The sequence below is a fragment of the Ailuropoda melanoleuca genome, chromosome 19 (genome assembly GCF_002007445.2).
Source record: "Ailuropoda melanoleuca isolate Jingjing chromosome 19, ASM200744v2, whole genome shotgun sequence".
Lineage (NCBI taxonomy): Eukaryota > Metazoa > Chordata > Mammalia > Carnivora > Ursidae > Ailuropoda > Ailuropoda melanoleuca.
The window spans coordinates 32,638,354-32,650,941 of NC_048236.1; the positions used below are offsets into that span (position 1 = coordinate 32,638,354).

The 12,588-nt window shown below is 35.6% G+C and overlaps 1 protein-coding gene across 3 annotated transcripts in view; it reads right to left on the reverse strand.

Moving 5' to 3' along the window:
• The window catches only part of IBTK (inhibitor of Bruton tyrosine kinase), a 90,268-nt gene that overhangs the window by 60,688 nt on the left and 16,992 nt on the right, over positions 1-12,588 (reverse strand). For all 3 annotated transcript variants that reach the window (XM_011221109.3, XM_011221108.3, XM_034647928.1), the window contains exons 5-9: positions 8,059-8,169; positions 6,126-6,296; positions 2,780-2,897; positions 2,515-2,695; positions 360-483 (exon numbers count right to left, since the gene is read on the reverse strand). In XM_011221109.3, the coding sequence (XP_011219411.1) occupies positions 360-483; positions 2,515-2,695; positions 2,780-2,897; positions 6,126-6,296; positions 8,059-8,169 (705 nt within the window). The remainder of the gene's footprint in view (positions 1-359; positions 484-2,514; positions 2,696-2,779; positions 2,898-6,125; positions 6,297-8,058; positions 8,170-12,588) is intronic.

Genomic DNA, 12,588 nt, shown 5'->3' on the forward strand with positions numbered 1-12,588 from the left:
AGGAGCAGTTATATAAAATATCTCCTATCTATGCAATTCGATATCTTCATCAGTACTCAGTATACATACCAAATAATCCATCAAAGCCCCTTACTTATTTCCATTTTAAGCACAGAAAATGAAATTTTAAACTACATTTAACAAAGCTGCACTGTGTAACATGAGTTGAATGTCATCAAACTTTCTTTGAAGTACCAGCTCCACACTAATTAGTACTGGATGTCAAAAATAAGTAGAGAAACAAAGTCAACAGGAATCATCATTATCGTAGTAATGCATGTTCACATTATCAGGTCCCTCATAGCTATCAACTCAGAACAAAATTACTTTAATACACTTTGGCATAAATATACACTCACCCTTCCAGCTCCATCCATTGCAAGAATGCAAATTTTTTGACCTCCATTTTCTTTCAAATTTTCAGGATCAACCTTGTACTCCATTCGCCCCCCAGAAACAAGAACTTTTTTCAAGTTCAGTTGTCTAGGTGGAAAAGAAAATTTTTCATTAATATGTTCTCTAAAATACACATGCCCAATTTTTTTTCCCACATGCTCAATTTTAAAGAAATGACTAATCAAAAAATAATCTAGGGTGATTATTATGAAAGGTGAAGTAAGATGATTTGACCTGTGGCAACCTTAGTCCCCTCCTTCTGTAAGTTTCGCCTATACAATCGCTGTTTATTTTACAGCAAGTCCTTTCCTCCCAAATGCCTCTACCCATATGTATACACACTTTTGACACCTAAAGCCCCACTTGAGAATGCACATGTTTACTCTACTTGAAATAAGTGATTAAGACTAAAAACTCCTAAGTGTATTTTTTGCATATTAACAGACAAGAAAAACTTTAAACCTCAAAATGAAATAGAAATCCTTAATTTCAAATATGGGCAACCCTAAACTGCTAGAGCTATCAGGAAAATCATCAGTAATATTACTAATTTAATAACTCATCCACGAGCCATTTCATTATACCTATACATGTGATATGCCTATAACACTGTGAGAAACCTGCCTATTGCTACTCCAATCATTGTCCTCCCTTTCAGATATTTTGCCTGCATTAAAAGATTTTTAGTTTTCAAGATAACAATCTATAACAAAAAAATTTCTTATTTAAAACGTGGATATAACTTACATTTATGTAATTTAATGTTATCAGGGCAAGCTGTGTAAATGTTATTCAATAACAAAACCTAACATCCCACAAATCACCTCATGCTCAGATAAAAAGCCTAGTCTGCCAGTTCTAAGAAACACTTATGTTCACATTTTCACGTTTCTAAAACTAAAATATGACCTACACCTGAGACCCTTCCAATTGTTACGCAGAAGCTGAATTGTGACAAACCGATGGTTGACACTCTCTGCTCATGAGCTTATTTCAGCTTATTTCGTGGATGGTATCTTTTATCAAGTACCATCTCATTTACAATGCAAAGGCACATTCTGTTGCATTTCAATTTCAATTTAAAACCCTGACTGCTTATTTAAAAATCAGATAACTAATCTCTAGAATTCCAGCACATTATTGCTTCCACTAACTGAGCTATACTCTTCCAGGTATTTGATTTCATCTTATTTGTTCCAAAATCTATTCCTCTACTTATATTTATTGCCATAATTATAGAATGAGATATTGAATAAACTAATAAAATACTAGTCTGAAAAGAATATTTTTTTAGGAAAGTTGAATACTTTGGAATGACACAATAAAAATGCATAACAAAAAACTGCTGTCAAATCAGAAATGGATCAATTATATAAGATTGAAATATATGAAAAGTAAAGGACTCTTACCATATTAATTTACCTCACAATTGTTTTTAAGAGCTTGCTCCTTAAACTGTTCAAAATGAAATCACAGACGACACATTATGGGCATGGTTTATGCACAAAAGCTAGGGTACTCCAACTGGCAGACCCATCCATACTTGAACCTTAGCTTCACGAGTCCCTGCATTACCTAGCTTTTTTGATGTGCCAACCAACTGCTAATTTACTGCATAGTACCATAACCTACTTTCAGGTAACAAAAGGCTACACAAATATAAAGATAAAAAATATATCAGTTAGTTATAAACACAGGGACTGAGAATCCATGATATGTAACTGTTTTTTCAAAATAAATAGGTGCATAACAAAAAAAGGGTACACAAGAACCAACGATGATTGTATCACAAACCCAGAATTATGATTAATCTAGTTCTATGCACCTGAAGCATAAAAAAAGAAGGAAATTTAGAGGTCACATTTAACCATATATTAAATATAATTCAGAAATACTGTTTTACAATTTATAGAGAACTTCTATATATGTTCCCTGGATGCATGTCAAAGACTAAACTCATCAAAGGCAGAAACTCTTGACTTTCCCTTTCAGTTTTACATTTTCTCTGTCCAGTTTTCTTCCTCTGACACTCCAGAGCATAGCATAAAGCTGATAAGAGTTTTGCTGGAACAACTGAATTATTATTAAAGTTATATTTCTTTACAAAAATACACATACCTGGAAGCCATCTTCTTGCACTGATAGTCTGCAAGTAAGTAAATATCTCCCCTTGTCGTAACACAGACTGTGGCCCCATCACTTGCAGCAACCAAAGACAAAGTGATATCCTTATGATGAAGGGCAGAGACCTGACGAGGAGCGGTTACATACTTTTCTCCATTGGGATCTGGCAAATAACCTAAAAAATTACACAAGTAAATCACAAAATATCCATTTTAAAAATTCAATTTATTTTTCAGATATTGTCACCAAGATTTCTTACCCAGTTGTCCACCATTTAGCCCCATAGTGTAAACAGCTTCTCTAGTCCACAGCACTGTATGAAACCTGCCTGCTGCTACTCCAATGACTGTCCTTCCTTTCAGATATTTTGCCTGCATCTATTCAAAAAGACAAGTAAGACAGCGGTTTATTATATTATTAAGAACTAGTACAATTTTTAAAAGACCCAGTAGACCAGAGTAGCAAATACATGCCATACTAACTACCAGTGCCCCCTTAAATTCTTTTTTTCTTTTTAAAGGTTTTATTTATTTGACAGACAGCCAGCCAGCAAGAGAGGAACACAAGCAGGGGGAGTGGGAGAGGAAGAGACAGGCTCCCAGCGGAGCAGGGAGCCTGATGCGGGGCTCAATCCCAGGACCCTGGGATCATGACCTGAGCTGAAGGCAGAGGCTTAACGACTGAGCCACCCAGGCCCCCCCCCCCTTAAGTTCTAATAGCAGAATTCACTTATAGATCTTAGCACTAACACTGAGATTCCAACTCTTCTCAGAACACAAGATATTTTGATGTAGCCACTTTAGTCAGGAGTTTTAACATTTAAAAAATTGACATCGTAGAAAAACCAAATCAGCCAACCTGTCAACAAGCAATATGCAAAACAGGCATTCTCATTCTATCAGAAAATACAGTACTTTTCAATTTGACATTTTCAGGGTCTCTCAACAGCGGCACTATTGACATATTCAGCCACATGACTCCTATTGATGTAACATATCACACTGATTCTGTATGAGTATTGAACAACCCTTGTATCCCAGGAACAGCCAAAGCAATCTCAAAAAAGAAAACAAAAACTGGAGGTATCATAATTCCAGATTTCAAGTTATATTACAAAACAGTAGTAATGAGTACAGTATGGTATTAGCACAAAAACAGACACATAGATCAATGGAATATGACAGAAAATCCAGAAATAAACCCACAATTATATTGTCAATTAATTTTCGACAAAGGAGGAATGAAAGTTTACAATGGGAAAAAGTCTCTTCAACGAATGGTACTGGGAAAACTGGACAGCAACATGCAAAAGAATGAAACTGGACCAATTTCTCTCACCATAAACAAAAATGAACTCGAAACGGATTAAAGACCTAAATGTGAGACCTGAAACCACAAAGATCCTTGAAGAGAACACAGGCCATAAGGTCTCTGACACTGGCCATAGCAACTTTTTTCTAGATGTTTCCTGAGGCAAGGGAAACAAAAGCAGAAATAAACTACTGAGACTACAGCAAAGTAAAAAGTTTCTACACAATGAAGGATAAAATCAACAAAACTAAAAGGCAACCTATGGAATGGGAGAAGATATTTGCAAATACTATATCCAATAAAAGTGTAGTACCCAAAAATACAAAGAACTCATACAACTTAATATCCAAAAAATAAATAATCCAATTAAAAAATGGGCAGAAGACATGAACAGACATTTCTCCAAAGACGACATACAGATGGTCGACACATAAAAAGATGCTCATCACGGAAATACAAATCAAAACTACAATAAGATACCACCTCACACCTGTCAGAATGGCTAAAAAACACAAATAACAAGTGCTGGCAAAGATGTGGAGAAAGGGGAACCCTCTTCTACTGCTGGTGGGAATGGAAACTATTGCAGCCATTGTGGAAAACAGTACGGAGGCTCCTCAAAAAATTAAAAACAGAACTACCCTATGATCTAGGAATCATACTACTAGGTATTACCCAGAGAATATAAAAACACTAATTTAAAGGGATACATGCAGCCCTGTTTATTGCAGCATTATTTACAATAACCAAACTATGGAAACGGCCAATGCCCATTGATAAATGAATGGATAAAGATGTGTGTGTGTGTGTGTGTGTGTGTGTACAATGGAATATTATTCAGCCATAAAAAAGAGTGAAATCTTATAATCTGCAACAACGTGGATAGAGCTAGAGAGCACAATCCTGAGGGAAACAGCCAGAGAAAGACAAATACCATATGATCTCATTCATACGTGGAATTTAAGGGAAAAAAAATGAGCTAAGGAAAAAAAGAGAGAGACAAAGACGAGTCAAGAAAGAGACCCTTAACTACTGAAAACAAACTAATGGTCAGCACAGGGGAGGTAGGCTGGGGAATGAATGAAACAAGTGATGGGGATTAAAGAGTACATTTACTGTATCAAAAAAAATAAAATGAAAAAAAAAGAAAAGAAAAAATATTGGCCATATTCAGGGTCTCCCAGCAGTGGCACTGCTGACACTTTCAGCCAGACGACTCTGCTGTAGGTACTACCTTGTCAACTACAGGTTTAGCAGCACCCCTGACTCTAGCTACTGGTGTCAGTAGCACCACTCCCATTCCCACCCCCAGCTGTAACAATTAAAATGTCTCTGCACATTGCCAAATGGCTCCTGGGGGTCCGAAAGTAACTGAAAATACTGAATATGTCCATATCAACCTAAAGCTCCAAGATAGCCTAAGAAAACAGGAATGAAATCTACCATTTGTAAAGAAATCTACAAAATGGTTAAATATCCACAAAGTCCACAACTGTAGAAAATGGATCTTCCAACTGAAAGGTGCCACAGATTGGAGACTACCTCTAACAACTTCTCAGTAATTCCTATTGATTCATTAGTCCAGAATGGAAAAGCATTAGATTTAAAAGCTTATTAATAAAAAATGTATATCTAATAATAATTTTAAATTCAGAGGATTAAACCAGTAAAGAAACTTCACCTCTGAAACAGAAAATTTTATGAGCTGAAAACTCATTTGTTATTGAGTGATGGTTCTATCAACATATTAATTTAGAGCACCAGTCCTAGTTCTTTGAACTAGGTCTGTGAAGTCGAGTAAAGGATACCTTCTGGTAGTGGATATGCAAATGGGATGGGGAAATCAGAACAAAGAACAGTGGCTTTTGGACCCATGTCCCCTCACATAAATTTGCCACATATGTTTTCGGTACAGAGGCAGATTTTCCATGAGGCCAATAAGCTTAGTCTTCTGGGCAACTCACTTACATGGCCATTTTGCATTTACAAACTTCATTTTTTTTCTAAAGGAGGGCCTCAAAATTATTTTTTTCAAACCCCAAAACTGTGGACCCCCCTCTGCTTGTAAATACTTGAAAAGTTCAAACTAAAGCACTTTAGGGCCTAATTTCCCAAGTGCCTTCTCTCTTACTCCAAACAAACGCCAGTTTGTACTATGCTTAATGTCTCCTGTGAAAAATAAAGTATATACCATTAAATACAAGTAAAATAAGTTGCATATGAATACGTGTCATCTTTTTGTCCATACAGGTTTTATAGCAAATAGTCACCTTGTTTTAAAAAAGGAAGCGTACCTGTCTGGGTACATTACAACTGGAAGGTGGAGGAATAATTCCTAATTGATGAAAAATATTCAGGCCAAATGTATAAACACATCCATCTTCAGTCAATACAACAGTATGATCCTTAGCAGCTGCCACTTGGGAACAATTATGACCACTCAGTCCTTCCACAAGCCTAGGGATCTACAAAATAAAGTTAACTTTAGTGTAATATATTAACCATTTATAAAAAAAATATAAGTAGAATCTGGTGATACTATATCCAAAATGACATGACTAATAAATGGCTGATCTATCATAGGTAACTCTACAATTTAGCAAGGGAAGGTGACTGTAACAGGATATGGACATTGGTTTATGAGTAAAATACAAAACCCCAGTACGACATTTCAGTAAAATAATTCAATCCAACAAATGATTTTTGAGCCTTTATTATACACCAAGTGCAAATTTGGTTGGTATAAAAAAAAAGGGAGCTCTTCAGCCGAAGTATTCACTGATGTATTGAAAAATAAAAATACAGGAAAATACAGGTGTGAGTAGTAAATGAGTTTGTAAGTATAAAAAACAACAGTCTCTGACATTGCATAAAATGAAGAGAATAATGTCTATAATCTCACAGGGTTGCTATGAGGCTTAAGTCAAGGTAATGATACTGTATGAAAAGCATCACTGACGCCTAGAACATAATAAATCCATGAAAAATGGAAACTGTTGTCATAGCTCTCTTCTTTTTAAAGCACCCTTTAATAGATAAATACACCAGGAATCCTGTCCAAAAAATTTACCTTAAAATAACCTACTGAGGCAACTTTATTGAATGCAATAATTATTAGGTTTCTTCTAATTAGCACTACGTTTCAGTACCGTAAGACTCAATTTAGTGATTATACAATGAAAATACGGGCTCAACTTTAATTTTAATTTTTTTTTTAGGATTTATTTATTTAGAGAGAACACACACACACACACACGCAAGAGTGGGGAGGAACAGAGGGAAAGAATCTTTAAGCAGACTTCTCGCTGAGTGCAAAGCCCTATATAGGGCTAAATCTCATAATCCATGAGATCATGACCTGAGCTGAAACCAAGATTTGGAGGCTTAACCTACTGAGATATCCAGGCGCCCCCTGGCTCAACTTTTAGACCACAAATACCTTCATGAGAAGTTAAAAAAAATAAATAAACATCAGGTTTTGCAAATAGTCTGACTTATGGGGCACCTGGGTGGCTCAGTCAGTTAAGTGTCTGCCTTCAGCTCAGGTCATGATCTTGGGGTCCTGGGATCTAGCCGTGTTGGGCTCCCTGCATGGGGAGTCTTCTTCTCCCTCTCCCTCTGCACTCCCCTTGCTTGCGCACGAGTGTGTGTTCTCTCTCTCAAATAAATAAATCTTAAAAAAAAAAAAAAAACCAAAAAACAATTAGTCTGACTTTTAAAATTTCAACTATGGAATATTTTAAAGCTTATTTATATGCTCTCCCATCTCAATATTTGCCAAATGCAAAATATAATTTTCCTTTGATGCTTTAGAATTCAGCATATCTAAATCCTTCAATTTGAACATGATATACCAAGAAACTGATTTTCTTTTAAAGATTTACTTATTTATTTCAGAGAGAGAGAAAGAGAGAGAACATGCACAAGTTGAGGAGGGGCGGGGGGAGAAGGGGGGAGGAAGCATACTCCCTGCTGACAGTAAGCCCATATCAGGGCTCTATTCCCTGACATGGAGAGCAGGACCTGAGCTAAAACCAAGAGTCAGAGGCTTAATTAACTAACTGAGCCACCTAAGTGACACAACTAATTGATTTTTTAACTCTACTATCAATTACTATATTATCCTCTGGTTACGGTAGATTAAAAATAATGTTTCTTAGTTAACTGAAGTTTCCATTTTATGGAAATTTTACTGAAGTTACCTAAAACATGTAACATTTCAATTACCAAGCATGTCTGTTCATCTCCATGGCCTAAACGTCCTCCGGGACCATGACCACAGGTATAAACCTGCCCTTTCTGAGACAGAAACACGGAGTGAAATTTACAAAGCACCACCTAAGAGAAAACAAAAGAATATTAAATTTCTCTGAATAAAATATCCTTTATTTTATAAAAAAAAAAATTACAAAATACTGCTAACTGTTTAAGCTAGATGATGGGTACATGGGGATTTATTATATGTTCTCTCTACTTTGAAACATGTTCTGTAATAAAAATTAAAAATATATATGCTTTATTTTAAAACCATGTCTACAAACACTGACAAATGGGAAAAGAACAAAAAAGAAATTAAGCCTATGTCTCCCACAAAATAGGCTGAAGAAAGGAAATGCAAATTTCAAATGTTCAACTACAAAAAGCAGTAGCCACCTGTTTCCCAACTTTATAGAATCTCAAACAACAAGAACTAGGCAGTGCAACATGAAACACAAAGATTAATGAATACTGATATATGTTATTAAAGAAAATAATGGAAATGTCTTAAGCGTCTTTTTTAAAAACATCACCTATACAGGGATTGGTAAATAGTATGTCCTTTTAAAATCTCTGATTTTGTCTAATATATCTTTAATATCATTGCATGGCTTTAAATAATTTTATATTTATTTCCAAGTTTTACTCTTCTCCATTTCCTTTTCTACCTGCCATCTTTCCAACAACCCCCATACCCTCTTGACACACACAACTGTATGTTCACATACTCCTACTTAAATGACTGAACTTCATCAGAATGCAGTAACAGAAAACCAACAGCAGTTTTAAATACAGGCATATCTCAGAGATATTGTGGGTTTGGTTCCAGATCACAATAGGGGAAATTTCTCAAGTGAGTCAAATTAATTTTTAGTTTCCAAGAGCATATAAAAGTTATGTTAAAATTATACTGTAGTCTGTTAAGTATGCAATAGCGCTGTCTTTAAAAAAAAATGATGTACATACCTTAATTTTAAAAATACTTCACTGCTAGAAAGTGCTAACCATACTATGATCTTTCAGCAAGTCACGATCTTTTTGCTCGTTGATGGTCTTGCCTCAGTGCTGATGGCTGCTGCCTGATCAGGGTGGTGGTTGCTGGAAGTGAGGATGGCTATGGCAAGTTCTTAAAACAAGTCAACAATGATCAACTGACTTAACTTTTCAGGAATGATTTCTCTGTAGCATGCAATGCCATTTAATAGCATTTTACCCACAAAAGAACTTCTTTAAAAATTGAAGTCAATCCTCTCAAGCCCTGCCACTGCTCTATCAACTAAGTTTATAAAATATTCTAAATCCTCTGTTGTCATTTGCTTCACAGCATCTTCACCAGGAGTAGAGTCCAGCTCAAGACACCACTCCCTTTGCTCATCCATGAAAAGCAGCTCCTCAGCCCATCCAGTTTGATCATGAGATGGTAGCAATTCAGTCTCATCTTCAGCCTCCACTGTAATTCTAGTTGTCTTGCTATTTCCACCACATCTGCACGTACTTTCCCCAGTGAAGTCTTGAACCCCTCAAAGTCATCCATGAGGGTTGGAATCAACTGCTTCCAAATTCCTGCTAATGTGGCTATTTTGACCTCTTTCCATGAATCACGAACGTTCATGGCATCTGGAATGCTGAATCCCTTCCAGAAGATTTTCAACTTATTTTGCCCAGATCCATAAGAGGAATCACTATCTATGGCACTATAGCCATATGAAATGTGGCTTCTTAAATTATGAGACTTGNTCTTCCCGTAAACTTCATGAACCACCCAACCTCTGCTAGCTTCAGACTTTTCTTTGCCACTTCCTCACCTCTCTCAGCCTTCGTAGAATTGAAGAGTTAGGGCCTTGCTCTGGATTAGGTTTTGGCTGAAGGGAACGTTATGGCTGGTTTCGTCTTCTATCCAGGCCACAAAAACTTTCTCCATACCAGTAAGAAGGCTGTTCTGCTTTCTTACCATTTGTGTGTTCGCTGGAGTAGCACTTTTCATTTCCTTCAAGAACTTTTCCTTTGAATTCACAAAGTGACTAACTCTTTGGTTCAAAAAGCCTCGTGTTTGGCCTATGTCTGCCTTCCTCACTGAGCTTAATCACTTTTAGCTTTTGATTTAAAGTGAGAAGACATTCAACTCTTCCTTTCACTTAAACACTTAGAAGCCATTGCAGAGTTCTTAACGGGCCTAATTTCAATAATTTGTGTCTGAAGGAATTAAGGAGGCCCAAGAAGAGGTAGAGAGATAAGGGAACAATGGCCAGTGGAGCAGTGAGAACACACACAATTACCATCTTATATGGATGCAGTTTGTGGTACCCAAGAACAATTAACAATAGTAATATCAAAGATCACTGATCACAGATTACCAGAAGAAATACAGTCAATGCCTGAACAACACATGTTTGAACTTCAGTGCATATCCACTTATATGCAGATTTTTTCCAGTAAATACAGTACAGTACTTTAAATGTATACTCTTTTCCTTATGACTTTCTCAATAACGTTTTCTCTTCTCTAGCTTACCTTATTCTAAGAATACAGTGTATAATGCATATAAGTATGTGCTAATTGACTATGTTCTCATTAAGACCTCCAGTCAATATTAGCTGTTTTTGGAGAGTAAGAAGTTATGCACGGATTTTTGATTGCGGGGCGGGGGTGTCAAGCGCCCCACCCCCATTTCCTTCAAGGGTCAACTGTATAATACTAATGAAAAAGTTTGAAACATTGAAAGAATTACCAAAATGTGACACAGAGATACAAAGTAAGGAAATGTTTTTGGAAAAATGGCAATGAAAGACTTACTCAATGCAGAACTGACATAAACCTTCAATCTGTAAAAAATCCAGTGTCTATGAAGTCCAATAAAGTGAAGTGCAATAAAACGAAATATACCTGTTTGCACGTATGTACATACTTAACCTCTACACCACACTTTGCTATTTTTCAAAGCATCTGATACTCAGTATATTAATTTTACCTTAATACTATTTAATCCTTTTTTCTTACTTTTAAAAAGCACACCCATTCACATTTCTTACATCATCTATAAATATTTCTAACTTTGGATATAAAAAATGATTACTAAATAAAGAAATCTTATAATTATTTCCCAAAAATCAAGCTCTTGTGGACAATAAGGAAATTAGAAGCTGAATTACAAGCTCTACTTATACATACCCTTTAACTACTTGGTAAGTACTGTGAATACATATACTTATCATAAGTAATACAAAAAGTCACTATTTCATTTAACTACACCAAAAATACCTAAAAATAACACCCCAAATTATATTCATATTTGTAATACAAACATAGAATTTGTAAAGGAAAAATCATTTTTTAAAGCCAGAAATAATACATTTTGTTCAATTTTATATTCAATATTAGAATGCCATTCTATAATTTCTGACTTATATTCAACAACCAATACCAGAGTTTAAGTGTTCCAACCTTAAAACCTCTGAATTTTTTAAGGAGATAAGTGATTATGCCTTTTCATCTTAATTCTCTGAATATATTATGCTGAGATTAATAATCTCTGCACCATGGCAATACAGAATCAGCCCATTTCAGTGACTAATGGGGCTCTCTATATAACTGGTGCTCAGTAAATATTCCCATAAAACCTGCCTTCTCTTTTCCGACTGTAATTTACACTTTTTCCTTCCTTACGTATCCATAGTGCTTGCTTCAACCCTCAGTCCGTGGCAAATAAAATTCCTTATATCCTTAATCTCTTCACAGAATACTCACTTCGCTGCCTTAAGTGTCGCTTTCTCCTTAAGTGTACTATTTCATCCGAACCAAGGATGTATATGCTCATTTCCTTTACAGCACGTATTTCTGAGGACCAGAAGGTATGATCAGTCTCTGGTTTCCTAATGCTATCAGTTATTCCTTTCACTCTTGTTTAAAAATCCTTGCTCCTGAAAAATCTCAGCTCATGAAAGGTGATTACATCATGTATTAACTCAGAAAAGGAAAACAGGTATCTTTTGTAAATAAGCACCCCAACTGTGATCAACCGTTAGTAGCTGCTAATGGGTGGAAGAGCACTTTAAGGATTCTAAGGACCTAGTTAAACTCAGGTGAACACGCACACACACTGCATTATGGGAAAAGATGAGTATGTCAACAGTAGCAAAATCTATGGAAGTGGAAGACATCATCCTACATAATGAACTAAGACCAAAGACCAAAACTTCCAATTATATCAACTAAAATTTTATAACTACTTATATTTAAGAACTCAGGTTCGCTCACCTAAAACTAGTAACACTGAGTTTCAACAACAAATAAGAACTCTAATTTTTGTGAAATGAAAACAAATATCAGAAAATCAATAGAAGCTCTACCTTTAAAAGTAGTATCTTTATAGTGCCTTCTAATTTCTAACACTGCTTGCACAAACATCTCATAGTTCTATGGTATTTAACACAATCTCAATATGATTAAAGCTAACACAAAATCTAAAGTAGAATTCGTGAAGTTCTGTTGATTTCTTCATTA